Below are 14846 nucleotides of genomic sequence, written 5' to 3' on the forward strand. Positions count from 1 at the left end.
AGGTGTGTCCTTTCATCAGCCCCGAGTTGTGCTTCCCTGTCATGTCGGAGTTCGACCTCTTACATTAGGTTTGATTATTCCATTTACAGTAAGCTGTTCGACATCATGTCGAGGATCCAACCATGTTAGTCTAGCCATTCGACCAAGGAATGGGCTAGCAACCTTGAACCGTGAGACTCCATAAAATCATTCAGCAGTCTGGCCATCTAGAGCATCACGTCTCACGGATTGATACTGCTTCATCCCATCAAGTTACGTTAAACGGCCTTCGTGCGTAAGTGCTCGGGTGGGCTTTGTTAGGCTCTGGAATGTGCATCCTCGAACACGAGTATGAAACCTTCTGCGTGTCTTTTAGGCCTTTACGAAGAAACTACAATTTCGATTTCCTAGAAGAGCTGCTTGGCAAAGGGAAAAAAATTGTCATGAGAAACGGCCTATCTGTACTCAACAATGTAGAAGTCTTGCGCAACCTGACGATCAGCCAGTGAAGATCTTGCGAGTGAGGGACTCTGGAAAAAAAAGGACCCCCAAGCAAAGGACCCCTTAGATGACCATCCCCCCAAATAATGGACCCCGAAGCACCGGACCTCGCAAACAATGGACCCTCAGGGCTGCGGACTCCAGTGTGACGGACTCCACCGTCTTTAAGAAGAGCCACAACCCCTCTCAAAAGATTTCTTTCTATCTTTCCAAAGCAAGACAGAGAGACAGCTATCGAGGAAGCTTTACCATAGTATCGATACTTCAACCAACCACCGCACAACCCTCCTTCAATCAAAACCCAACCATGTCGTCCGTCCCCTCCACTCCCCCATCCCGTCCACCTCACCTGACCAACCCCCCATCTCACAGCCCCCACGATTCCACCCCGCACCCGAAAGCCCGAACGGGCGCTTCCGACCTCGGTCCCGATCCCAACGCCGGCCGTGGTCCCGGTCCCGGCTCGAAACCAGCGCAGATGCAAAGCCGAGCCGCGACGGAACTGGGAAGGATCGAGGCGTGGAAAGGCCAGTCGAAAGGGGAGGAGCCGTGGACGCCGACCGGGGAGAGGTTCGGTCGCTCGCTGGGGGGGCTGGGGAGCTTCGTGGGGTTTCATGGGGAGGTTGTTGAGGGTGGGAAGGAATGAATGAATGGGGGAGGGGTGTGGAAGATGGCGGCATGGTGGAAGTGGGCAGAGGGGAGCATTGGGGGAGAAGGGATGGAGCAGGGTTCGAAGCAGAGGGATGGTAGAGGCAATTTCATAGACCGATACGTGGTTTTGCTCTTGAAAACCCCAATCCGATCCCTATCCGTTCATGCTTTTTCCGCTCGCTCCTCCCTTTTCCATCCCAGCTGTATTAACGTAGCATCTTGTGGCCGCTTGTGACTTGAGACTCGCATTCAGTGCGCGTTCAATCCTCTTCAGTCCTCGCCTGGTCTGTGAGAGAATTATGTTTCCAGATAAATTGAGAATGTGAAATTGTGTGCCACTCCGCTGTCTCCGTGCTCTGGGGTATCCCATCCCCTAGCGATTTTGGCACTGAGCCGCTTAGTCATCACCAACATCCTCATGCCTCGCCACGATATGCGACGGAGTAGTTGGACAACTCCATGTTTCCACTGCTTCTTCTCAGTTCATATTCGCTCCCCCATCGCCCTTTAGATCCTCTCCGACTCTATTCCTACAGCCAAGATTTGGCTGTCAGCCCGCTTTTACGAATTGCAATCAAGATGCGCGTCCTCGTAGCATCCACGGTGCACAAGCCTGATTCTGTTTTCGAATTTTCTTCAGAAGAACACGGCTGGCTGTCTGACTGAAGTATTACTCCTTCCTCTATCAAAGCCTAGAATCAAGAGGCAAGTCCGCCGATTACAGCCCTTTGTGTCACAGGACCAGTTCGGCACTGTGAGAGGGTTGTGGGCGTTTCGTTCCTATACTGAGCATGTATTCTCGGCACATTCTCTGACCGAGTCGAATGAGATGCCCCAGTCGCTGGCAACCAGGACTTATCTGTTAGCCGATGTGCAAGACTCTTTTTCATGATGAGAAAGGCATTGAGAACGTGCAGGCGAGACCGCAACAGACGAAGCGGGGGGCGAAGATTGGAGCGAAAACCGCAAACACAGCTCTCCTCAGGGGACTTTCAAAAACGAGGCGGCACGATCCATGAGTTCTACATAAAAGCTTTGGATGAGCGTGATAGTGGCGATGTCTCCTTTTCCCCTTGGTCGTGAGCACTTATCACGAGGTGTCTGATAGCCGTACGATCAGAGACGAGCGACGCTGATCTTGTTGTATATATTAAATAAATCGAGTCGCTTTAACACTCCACCAGATGACGCTATTTCGTGGACGCGATTTCCCTTAGTCCCATCGGCTCGCAGACTCAAAACACACTGTGTCCGGCTTTCAAGGGTTTCTTCATTTGGAAGCTCAACGAGGATTTTCGCACAGCCAATTCTAAACGTAACTTTATTCCCACAATTCACATGTTCTGCGTTCTATCCACGTTTCCTTATCGTCTAATGGTTCCCATACACAAGGAAAAGGTGCATTAACATAAGGTACAGATGGTTGGAGGTCATTCTATCGCAATCGCTGAAGAAGACTACTCTCGGATGCGGTTGTAAAGATTGATGAAATGCAGGCGTGAGCATGTAAGACGGTTCTTCAGGTACCGTCAAGCACATTCATTGGTCATGCGCCTGATCTCCTCTTTTCCATGAACAGAAAAAGACAGTGATGCCTCCCAAATGCTTCATAATGGATTCCGTGACAGACAGAGGCAGCGTCCAGTATGAATTCCTCCTTCTCCTGTCATAGGTCCTTTCTTTTCCGTGGCCGTGGCGGTTCCATATGGATTTCCGGGTGCCATTTCCTCAGATGTAGCAGTCGAGTATCACTGCGATTGAACGACTTAGGGCATATTGGGCAGGGATTTTTCGGGCCAGTACCAGGGCAATGGTGACGCCTCTTATTCCTGTTGCGGTTCTTGGTGCCTTTCGTTGCGAGCACCCTACCACAATCATCACACTTCCAGCTGTCGTTGGTGGAATGGGTTTGAGTGGCTGAGGTCAAAGATGTGGTAAGCAGGAAGGCTTGCGATGAGTCCCCTGGCGACAAACTGCTGGGAGAGGTTCGGTCGCTGGCTAGACGAGCCCCGGGTTCATTACCGTGCCGCGGAACTGGATATATGCCTGACGGTTGCTCTACCGCCTCATACTCATCCATTTGAATGCCGTTCTGTCTTTGTTCACGCCGATCATCCTCAAAGAAGTAAGAGTAAGGTGTGGCCGGATTATCTTTAGTTACGTATCCGGCGTGGCTGTCAGCAAGCGCGTCACTTGTCTCTTGATTTTTGTGACTTTGTAAGGTGCTGTCAAAATTGGACCGGAGGTCTTTATGATGCGCTTCGTATCTGGTGGTGTTGACTGCCCCTGATAGAGCCAATGACTGTTGGTCTAGGCCACGGCTGACATCGCAGGATTCGTCTGATGGCGTGGTATTGTCCAACCCTGACTCGTGGCCAGCTGATGCCGTACCAACCGCTTCAAATGAATTTGAAGAAGATGCGTCACCGAGTGTAGAGGTTACAAACATCTCGCTCGTCCCACCTGCGTGAAGTGTGAATGGAGCGTCGAACGTGGCCAGAGAATTAGCTGGGAGCTGGATGGCTGGATAGCTAGACTGAGCTCCAGCGAAATAAAGACTGCTTGAGGGTTGCAAAGAGGATAAATAGCCTCTGCTCTGGGATGATTGAGACGTGGAACCGAGTGACGCTATTGTAGGCTCTGGTAACTCTTGGTGTCCGGTAGCATCAGAGTGACCTATACTAAGCATAGAGCCCCACCACTCGTCATCAGGAGTATCAATCGTATATTCGTAATTGTTTTCGCCTGGTTCGGAGCTTCGCGGCCCATCTGCATAACTGAAATCCATTGACTGGCAGCTGTGGTGGCCGAGGGGTTGTCTGCTTACAAATTCTGTACTGTCAGATGTCAGAGACTGGAACGAATTCGGCCTAAACAGTTGTTGAAACAGTGTACTCGTAAGGAGAATAGAACATCAGCTATGGAGAGATCTATTTACGGGGTGAAACTGTTCATCTCGTGGGGGTCAAGCCACGCTAGGCCTAATTGGGTCGCATAGTGTTGTGGGAGGTTTAGAACCGTGACACCAGAGTTGAGGGCAAGATGTGAAACAGATTGCTCACCTCATGCAGGATTCAGACTCACAGGTGGCTCGTTGAAGCAGCGCTTCGAGCCCGACAGCGAAACTCCGACAGTATTACCACTGTATTTAGAGGTCACACATGAGCGGTTGGCAGGAACTTAGGGCGCTAAGGAACGGCGCACAAGGGGCGGCGGTATCTGAGCGGAAACGGCGGTTCCTCCACTCATGAACAATCGAGATCCCACTAGGCTTGCGAAGAGTCAATGAAGAGAGAGATTGATGCTCAAAGGAGGGGAATGTAAAGCAACTTATAGATACAAGCTCAGCCGTCTGACGGACTGTGCCAGATATTGCCGACAACATCAACGACATCATCCCCAATTTGGGAGACTGATAGTGCATATAGACACCTCCGTTAAACATAGCGGTGGAAGATCTCAATCCGGTAAAAGGTTGGTGTACTGAGCCTGGTAGCTGTTTCGAAATTTTGGGGAGAATTTAGCTTATGTGTCTCGGATCCATCGTTGGTGTTGGGCGTGCATGACTGTAGGACTATTGTTACCTAAAGCCCGTAAGGGAGTTTATTAGTCCTAGATTACGGAGCAAAATTCCCTATCCGGGACACATTAGCAGAATATATTTGGTACGAAAGAATATGTATTTGCTAATCAATGCGGCGATCCTGCACATGTTCGGTAAGCTTAAAATGCGTGTCAGCGCACAGACGTCTAACAAGATGTTTCATTAGTCGCTTGAGGCTCTTTCGTGATGCAAAACACCATCGAACCCATCACCCGGATTGGTGACACTTAGTTGTTACACGTCCTGGCGACCTGGTATAACCGTTGCTCGGCATAGAACGTAAGGCGTGCTTTTTTGCAGAATTTTCGAGTAAATTGTTCACCTTCTAAAGTGCAGTCACCAATTTATAAACGTGCGTAAATGAGAAAATTGCGACATCGAGGATCTTCCCACAGACTCACTCACTGTCAGATCATACCAACTTATCAGCAAAGGGTTGTGATGTTGGCAAGGAGTCCCTGGCTTTTGCACCACACCAGGGCGTGGAAGCGTCCACACCTAGAACCCAGGCCAACCTTCTTGGAGTGTTCCTATTAGATACCGGATGGGAAATTTGTGGGGCATATGGATGAGGTTTAGATCTGGTTGCCTGGTTGCCTGATAAAGGGATTCGCGCCCACCCATCCGGTTAGGGCAAAAACCAGCGCACTAAGACCAATCGGTAAGCTTGTCTAGCCGTCAGGTGCTTTGAATCTCTCTCTACGCGATTCAGCATGGCTTCGCAAGGCCAAGATAATCGAATAATGGAAGATTGTGGTTCGTTGGCTGGGAGTCGGTCGCTTCGAGAGCAGCAAGAATTAGGTGACCACTCGATTAGGTTGAACGATGGGATGCAGTTTGAGGGTGTGAGTGATATCTCTGATTTTGACTGAGAAACAAAAAAAAGTCCGGACAGCGATGTCAAGGAGTGGATGAAACAGAAATCAAGTCTCAAAGCAAAAGATCTAAGCGTGCGAGGCTGGTCAAGGATGTCCAAGCGGCTGGACCAGAAGCATTTTAATCAAAATGGCTCCGTCACCGTCGAACTCCATGGGCCATTCATAGCCAGAGAGAGGATATGTTTCCAGGTTGGATGCATCATCCATGGACCCCTTTTTGTTCTCGGGTTCAAAATTCTGCACCTCTGATCAATCAGCGTTAGTGTTAGTGTTGGTACCTCGCGCAAGGTGACCGTTGGCCCGAGCTGCTAGTAATTTTCAAGGTGTGGTGTTAAGAGTCCGGCCTTGGCTCAGAGGTGGACACCCTATGCACGACAATCCTTCGCCCCGGACCTGCATAAACTAAGAGTGCTGGACCGTCGCGGTTGGTTGCGCGCAAAAAAGCCCCTCACTGCAAGCGTTTCAGCGGGCATCACACTGTGCAGTTGGAATTTGAACGGTGGGCCATGCTTAAGAGTCCAATTGCACTGTTCGACGACCAACATACTCAATAGAGTCGTTTTCCTGCAGCTAGAAACCCAACACTGTGGTTCGGCCCAAACAACCTCCGGGTGCGTCATTGTGAGAGAGGGGCAATGAGGAGGTTTCTAGCCACATCAACAACTGCGCCTCATCTTTGCACCAATCCGTATCCGTGCATTTGCCAAGACTGGACAGTGGCGGGAGGAAGAATTGGGAGTATTGTGTGCTCAAAGAAGAAAGTCCAGCAGGTTAATCGGAGTCGGAGATAGGAGGAGCCGAATCACCGAATCGCTTGCTGCGCAATCTTGAGATCGTGCTCATGCACGCGCGTTAGGACCTCAACCATCTACCAAGAACAAGGGTCTGTTGCTCTATGAAAGCCGAACATAAGACGAAGTGGTAGCTTATCTAGGAAAAGAAGTTGAAGAAGTTCGGCGAGGGCGGCTTTCGCTTTCTTTTAGCTGCGCACAGGTTCCCCACGCTAAGCCCGGTCTGGACGGGCGTTCCCAGGCTCGTGGTCTGACATCGCACTCAGTGCTTGTCGCAAGGTCAGCCGTCATAACGTAGTAGAAATGATGAGCTGCAGGTTCATTAATCTCGAGTCAATAGGCGAGCCGAAAGAGCGCATGTAATTGGCTAGAAGCTCATCGATTTGGCACATCTAGGAGAAAGCGCAACCGCAGTCTAGTGGGCGTGATCACTCATCTGAATATCTGGATGTTTGTGGGTGTGTTGGACCGAAGGCTATGAAGCAAGCGAGGAGATGATTGGGAGACTGGACATACGCATAATGCATGTCATAGAGCTGTAGCCGAGCGGAGTCCAAATGTGTTGCTAGCCTATGTTAACTTCATGCCCACTCACTTGATTATGCCCTTAGAACCATACCACCTCTTAAACGCTCATATTTCTGATGTAACACTACCTTGATTGTACCCAAACCAAACGAAGACCGTTGAGTGCAAAATTTGAGATACCAAATTTCCGAGTACCCGAAGGTGGGGTGGAACGGAATTCCTTCGCACCAAGCCATACTCACTTTCCAACCATCAAAATCGATCCAAGTCCATTCACTCACTCAGAGGAAGCTCTTGTATAGTATTGAGGAGTACCTCCGCCGCCTCGCACCACCGGCCTCCCGACCCCATCAGCTACGTCAGAGCTCAGCCTGGAGCCTGTCGTCTCCGCACACCGCTACTGCTTATCAGACCCATACTGTGAAGCAACTGAGAATGCCGTTAGTTGCCACCGTTGATTTTGGCTCAAGCACTCTCGCTGACAGTCTCCTTCGCCTCCAGGAACGGCACAGAAAGTTCCCGCCAGACGACCCATGCCCTTCCACACCTTACTCGCCCAAAGACGTATCAGCTAAACGCCTGGCTCAATAAAGCAGAGACACATGAGCAAGCCGTGGTGGGAGAAAAGACCTCGCGGAAATTCGCCAAGACCATGAACTTTCTTGAAGAAATGGAGAGGAGGGTGGATGGCCATACCAAATGAAGAGTGAATGCGTGAATGTCTCGAGACAGGGTGAATTTGATTAGGCAAAAACACGTTATGAGAGTTGGATGGATACGAATTGGGACGGAACAAGAAGATTGATGACTGGCTTGGCGCTGGGCACTGCAACAATGCCACTGTCATTACCGCCTGTGTAGTCGATGCACTCGAGCTTCCTGATTTTCGATGGGTTGTGCTGGAGAGATAGACATTTCAGTGGCTAGCTGTGCAATTGAAGCCTAAATATATGCCAGCGTCAATCCTTTTACTTGCCCACGTCGTACCATGAGGTTCTCTCACCTGCGCCTTCGCCTCCTTCTTTCCTAGTGTGGTGTGTTCTTGATATATTATCGGCCTCTGACCACAGCGTGTCTACTCATACAGCTTTTGATGGTGAGCAACGATAGGTGTGGTGTCGGAGGTAGACAGATCTCAGTACCTTGAGGTAATTCATTGGCCAAAGCAGTTGGACAAACCAGGCAAAGACAGTATAATGGCTTGTTGAAGTATTGGGGCGAGATTCATCTGCGCGAACTGGCCCTGAGGTGGCCAACCATCTCCAACGAAGGGACACGAGATCATGATGAAGACGCAGCAGTCATTTTGGCAGCAGAGGTGCAGTTGGAACCCGAGTGCCGCTGTGGCTCCCCTGGTGGCTGGTGGCTCGGATGAACGCCACAGCAGGCTCATTAATCTGCGTAACGGCTAGAAAGAAAGCTGTTCATGAAACCCAATCAGAACTCGCGATGGTATTACTAAGCAGAATATTGGCTGCTGGTACTTCTGCATTTTATCTGACCAAGCTCAAGTTGGCTGCTCCAAAGTGGAGATTTTGCTACATCATTATTACCTCCAGACTTTTACAGGTACATCAAAGATCATTCCTGAGATTGTTACAATTACCTGGATTGTGAGACCTATACTCTTTACCTGGAGTTCGAGCTCTTTGTAGGTCTTTGCTAGTCGTCGCACCGCAAAGTATTTTGGTCGCAGGTCCTGGCACTTTCACGGATAACAACAGTGCTCCCCACAGAGCACTTAATAGTCGCGGCCATGCGACACCTACATCAGACATCTAAGTAGTAGCGCGCTCACAGTATTAACACCATCATATATAACCGGATTTACCATCAAATGCAGCCGAGGCTGTGAGAGCGCCCCGTTTTGCAAAGAAACGTCTCGACTCACAGCTTCGTTACGTCCAGAAGAGACTGGACGGCATCTTCAAAGACGAAGAAACCAAGAAGAGACTTTCTGGCCGATTGAGGGTTTGCCGGTAGACCAATTTCTTGGATAAATCACGGCTGGACAGATGTCCTGCCGACCAGACGAAGCCCCTAGGCGGCGCCCAAAAGGACTCCAATCTTAGTCAAGGTAGTCGTTTTTGGCATGAAAGCCCGCTGTTCCAGTGTTCACTTGCAGGAGAATCCTGGGTGAAGTTCCGATGCATAGCCCAGTCTTGGCAAAACGACCCGGGCAAAGACGAGTTGAAAGTGGAGTCGCGCGTTTCACTTCAAGCACCTTCTTCGCAAGAAACGCGACCAACAGTCAATTCTATCAACTAGAAACTTGGGATCAAAGCTACAACGCGGTAAGCTAATATATTTGAGCTTGATCGTGCGGCCACATTGTTGTGATAAAGCTGGTCCAATAATACAAAGACCTCGAACGAGTCCTTCATAGTGCTGCTGTCCTTTCATAGTCTGTTGCTTGCGAGAAACACTCTGAGCCCACTATTCATTCCAAAATTTTGGGCCGCATCCATCTCAACAACTATGCATGCCACTGCGCTTTTCCCCGCAACCGTTTCCCTCCTTTTGAACATGGCAGTCAGCAGTCCGGCACCGACCTCAGCTCCATCTCAGAACACCCTCCTTGCAGAGTCCAGTGGGGCCGTTAGTCACATTAACCTGCTACTTGAAAAGCAAAGCGGGTGATATCAATGGGCGGAAAGCCCCTCCTACCCCCAGTTGCCAAGTCGACATGTCGACAGTCGTAGGTTCACCCGCTTCCCTATTTGCCTCTGCTCCCACGCCTGAGCTGAAAGTGCACGGGATCTGTCCTGGATTTCCTCTCACTCAAAAACAACTGCGTCATTAAAACAGAGCTAACGAAGACTTGTGTGGAAACGAACAGATCACTTGCGGACCGACCTTTGTTCCAGTCACCACTGTTGTGTAGGGAACTTCGCTCATTCGTCTTAATGTGGGTGCAACAGCTAGACAGTGTGTAATTTCCGGTCCGGTACTGGTAGTCTGCCACATCATTCATGAACTGCGTCGTTTCGTTCCGCCTTTGACGAGAAAAGGGTATTGAAGAGTGCTCCTCTTTCCAACCACTCCCTATACCCAACCCCTGCACCGATCGCGACGGGCGGCAACCTAGCCATCACCGTCTCCTGCGGTACCGACCCTTCTATCGGCAGAGACTGGTGCGCGCGCGGCCGCGCCGGCGGAAAAGCGCTCAACGATAACACTGACTGTGAAAAAAAAAGACCCGCCTGTGTCCGCCTCGGCAGTGTCATAACGGGCGCGCTGCCGTAGCCCGCGGGCAGCGAGTGAACCACGCATCTCGAAACCGCCGGCCCGCGGCGGGGCTAGGATGTGTGTTGGCGACGGAACGGGGATTCTTAGACGCCCTCATTTGTTGTTTGGCGGAGATATTCAGTTCGTATTAGGTTCGATTCCCAATAGCGCTGGTACAATGGTGTTGCGGTGCTTTTTATCTTCTTTTATGAGCTTCAACACTTTTCAAAAAAAAGCTAGACCGAATGAAGCAATCCGCTCCGTGAGCTTTGAAACTCGTGTTTTGCTTCCATCTCATCTGGGGTGTTGCGCCACGCCGCGAATTCTTAGGGTTTATGCTTTTCTTGACACTTTTCTTTACACGCTAGGCTCAATAGGGGTTTCGTGAGCATGAGCGTTGAATCTCGTTTAACACACAAGTAACTTTCCCACAAGCGCTACGCTAGACTCAGTTGAGGTTTCTTGATCATGAGCGTTGAATCTCGTTTTAACACAAAATCTCCCCCTAAGCGCTACGCTAGACTCAGTAGAGGTTTCTTGATCATGAGCGTTGAATCTCGTTTAACACACAGCTTCCCACAAGCGCTACGCTAGACTCAGTTGAGGTTTCTTGATCATGAGCGTTGAATCTCGTTTAACACAAAATTTCCCACAAGTGCTACGCTAGACTCAGTTGAGGTTTCTTGATCATGAGCGTTGAATCTCGTTTTAACACAAAATTTCCCCCAGGCGCTCGCTGAGTCAGAGATCATCTAATACCAGTACAACATAATGCAGCACAGAGGAGAAGCGGGACGGGTTTTGCTAACCGTTACGACTAGACCAAAAGGTGATCACTAGTAGTTCGTCACCAAACAGTAACTTATACTAGTTGTAGGCTTGAAAGCGTAGGACCGCTTTCCCACACACATAGAGAGATGAGATGAAAGGAAACACGGAATTCAAAACTGACTGTGTTGAAAATGTCGATTCGATCTTGTGTTTGACGGGGCTGTATTGAAAGCGGACGACTGAGCATGAGGAGAGCATTATAGGGTGAAAGGAAAACACGGAATTCAACAGCGACAAAGCGCCTCAGACTGACAGCAGAAGTGTTGGAAATCTTGTCCTCTTTCAACACTTGTGTTGTAAGCACTAGATCAAACGAGGTATACGACGCCGCGAGCTTTCGACTCCGTGTCTTTCTTTAACACTTTTCTTCTCCCCCGCTAGATTAGATGGAGGTTCTTAAGACCATTGGCATTGAGCTTCCTGTTCCTTTAACGCATCCTCTTCCCGCGCTAGAGCTTACCAATTCTCGGACGTGCACATGCGTTGCAATAAAGTAGGCTCGAAGCTCAACACTTCGCATAAATTTTGCAGTGCTCGAGACTTTCAGGGAGTAACGTCTGTGGACTGCTCTCCATATTCCAAGACCTGAATGTTTCCGAGCATTGCACTCTGCAATGATAACGAGATAAAGCTCAGCATCATGGCTTCAACTGGAACTCATGCCTCTGGCACCGTGACAACCAACAGACCAAGACACACACCACAAGCCCCTTACTCTCTTTCTCCCACCTGAGACTCGCGACGACGCCTGTGCCTATCTCTTCAGAGCTGGCGATCTTACCAACCTACATACATCAACACACCTCACGAAGCTAGAGAGCGCTTGTATCGCGAAGGAGTCTGTCGAATCAAGATGTTTAAGCCTTTCCGATTATGGTGCTCGGGACTCTTTCTTTCCACGGGAATGGAAGCGTTTTCAGAACTTCCATCTCCACGTTTCCTTCGGGCCTGGGAGTACGCTGCATTACTGCCCATCTTCTGGCAGTTCTGGCACTTGCCGATCTCAAGGAGACCGATCTCAAGCGTGAATGTCTCATCACCATCGAGTACGGGACTTTCTACCCGCTCGCTCCTATTGCTCATCACCTCTTTAGATTAAACAACTGTTTACAGAGAGTGCACACCTCACTACCTTGACGACGGTAGTGGTAATGCTCGGGTTCACGCAGTTTGAGATAAGGAAGGGCATGAAAAACATGGAACACTCTGACTGGTTCGACGACAATACGATGCGGGACGGTTGGAATGTTATGAAAGGGAGGCTGGAGCATAGTTTAGGTCCAGCGGAGCTCGTTGGTGGTATAGATCGAGAGGACCGGCGATTGGTGTTCCATCTAGGAGAGTTTCGCGACTCTTTGGCGCCAAGGCAACAGAGACTTTGACTCATAGCTTTTTCCAATTTGTAGAGTGGCGAACGGTGTAAAAGTTGGAATTTTGAAGGGAATGGTCTTACAAGAGCGACGCTGATTCCGACAAAAAAAAATTGCAAATCCGCTCCCGGATAGGATTGAACTCTGGTGGAAGTGTCAATAGCGATACTCTGACCTCCGTTATTTGCGCTAACTTACATCAACTGGTACAAATATTAGACACGCAAGTTTGAACTGAAGATATGACTCACCCTCCCGATTAACAGTCGGATGCGCTAACCCTACGGAATGGTGAGCAAGAAATCTCTCATTGGAAAGGGAGAAGCCTACAATTGCGCCACGGAAGCTACGCTTGTTAATAATTGGGCCCTAGATTTCTATATTATGAAAAAAGACATTCAAATCATTACGCTTTTACGCGTGAGTGCGGCATGACTTCACGTGCCTCTTATTCGGGCAAAAATGTGTGGCATGGAGAGCCCACCACAATCCGTTACTATTAATTGTAGGGAAAAAAATGCGTAACTCGGTTAATATCACATAGGCGATACATCGGACAGCTTGCACCAGACGCTTAGACAAAGGACTGGAAGAGAGTTCGTAAATTGAGGAGGCACTGAGCGAACGCCAAGACATCGAATTTACAACGCCTACTTCAGCCCTACCAATCCCGGCGGGTCTGCGAAATTTTGGTAGACTTGAAAGATTTCACCCACTCGAACTTCCTAGCGTCTAAACTGCGAATGCGCAACAAGCGTACACACTTCAAAGGTTCCACACGATCGCGTCACAATGGCCGCCGTTTACAAGTCCCTCTCAAAATCTTCTACGCCCAAACCGTCCACCACCAACGGTGTCCCCAAAAAGAACAAGCAGCGGGTCCTGATCCTCAGTTCTCGAGGCGTCACCTACCGACATCGACATCTCCTGAACGACCTCTACTCTCTCCTACCACACAGCCGCAAAGACGCAAAGCTTGATACAAAGACGAAGCTCTACCAACTCAATGAGCTGGCAGAGCTCTACAATTGCAACAATGTACTATTTTTCGAGGCAAGGAAAGGGAAGGATCTCTACATATGGATGAGCAAGGCACCTAATGGACCGACTGTCAAGATGCACCTCCAGAACTGTGCGGGACACATCTTTCGCCACAAACGTGCTAGAGCTAACAACGGTACCTAGTACATACTATGTCAGAATTACACTTCCCAGGCAACTGTCTCAAAGGATCCCGCCCTATACTCTCCTTCGACGCTACCTTCTCCTCTCAGCCACACCTTCTCATCATCAAAGAACTCCTTACCCACATCTTCGGCGTGCCCCAAGGCGCGCGGAAAACGAAACCCTTCGTCGACCACGTCATGGGCTTTACGATAGCAGACGGCAAGATATGGATACGATGTTTTCAGATCAGCGAGACGGCTGTGTCTAAGTCTGATGCTGCGAAGGAGAACGGAGTGGATGGCGCAGCGGTGACATCGAAAGTCAGCAAGAAGCCTGGGGATACAAAAATTAGCCTGGTGGAGATAGGGCCGAGATTTGTCCTTACGCCGATTGTGATACTGGAGTCTAGTTTTGGAGGCCCGGTTATCTATGAAAATAAGGAATTTGTCAGTCCGAACCAGATACGGTCGGAGTTGAGATTAAGCAAGGCTGGGAGGTACAATCGGCGGAGTGAGCAGGCGCTAGAGAACAGGAATAAGAGAGGGGAGATGGGGTTGAGGACAGGCGTGGGAGAAAGAGAGAAGGACGAGCTGGACGAGAGTGTGCTGTTTGCATGAAAGACGAGGTCTTGCGGATCGACTGCCCTGGACTGCGGGTTCTGGCAAGAATACTGGTGTCAACGCAGTATTTTGCCCTCACATGAGCAGCCTTTCAGTAAATGTGAAGCCCGGCGCTGACATATACAGCCATGTTTGAAAGCACTTCCCTCCATCAGAGCCGATGTGGACAGGAAGATCAACCTTGCAGGACAGCGCATTTAAGGTATCCCAAAGAGCTAGGTCGACGGCTCATACTTCAAAATCGACCTCCGTTATCGATGCTTGCTTTGAGCACACTTTTCAGCTCTGTACGATGAGCCCCTAACCCCGTCGCTAGTGTCACAAAGTCATGCAAGGCGTTCAAGCGAGCAGGATTCAGTGCCTAATTTTCAGACGGGTTCATGGGAACATTACGCGGTTCTACCCCCGGCGCCTCGTCCCTGCGAGCTCTAATTCAAACGAATTAGTCTATCTATTTGGAGGCGGATTGTAGTTTCATTACCGACAGTCAACACAAAGGAAAACGTCATAACACATCTCTAGGTAAAGCAGCACATTGCTCCCAGCGCTCACTCTCTCTTTTCCTCCTTACAAATTCTCCCCCACCTCCCTCCACCTAACCAAGCACCCTTGCTCAATCAACCCCCATCCTCCACCAAACAGAATAAACATCGTTTTCACCTAATCAAACAGACTTCCTCTTTCCCACCCCCTCACCC

The 14846-nt window shown here is 49.8% G+C and overlaps 3 protein-coding genes across 3 annotated transcripts; 2 read left to right on the top strand and 1 right to left on the bottom strand.

Annotated features, from left to right (window-relative positions):
- Positions 1 to 787: 787 nt before the first annotated feature.
- HO133_003801 (uncharacterized protein) lies at positions 788 to 1126 on the top strand (the record flags this gene model as incomplete). Its single annotated transcript, XM_037294723.1, has 2 exons — positions 788 to 792; positions 853 to 1126. 2 exons carry the CDS (start codon positions 788 to 790, stop codon positions 1124 to 1126), a joined length of 279 nt encoding a protein of 92 aa, XP_037149411.1.
- Positions 1127 to 2797: 1671 nt separating this feature from the next.
- Positions 2798 to 3919, bottom strand: HO133_003802 (uncharacterized protein; the record flags this gene model as incomplete). Its single annotated transcript, XM_037294724.1, has 1 exon — positions 2798 to 3919. The coding sequence occupies one exon, from the start codon at positions 3917 to 3919 to the stop codon at positions 2798 to 2800; it is 1122 nt and encodes a 373-aa protein (XP_037149412.1).
- A 9234-nt stretch (positions 3920 to 13153) lies between these two features.
- On the top strand, positions 13154 to 14145 carry HO133_003803 (uncharacterized protein; the record flags this gene model as incomplete). Its single annotated transcript, XM_037294725.1, has 2 exons — positions 13154 to 13493; positions 13547 to 14145. The coding sequence occupies 2 exons, from the start codon at positions 13154 to 13156 to the stop codon at positions 14143 to 14145; spliced, it is 939 nt and encodes a 312-aa protein (XP_037149413.1).
- Between the last annotated feature and the right edge of the window lie 701 nt (positions 14146 to 14846).

The sequence above is a fragment of the Letharia lupina genome (assembly GCF_014066315.1).
Source record: "Letharia lupina isolate WasteWater1 chromosome Unknown contig_18, whole genome shotgun sequence".
Taxonomy (NCBI): domain Eukaryota; kingdom Fungi; phylum Ascomycota; class Lecanoromycetes; order Lecanorales; family Parmeliaceae; genus Letharia; species Letharia lupina.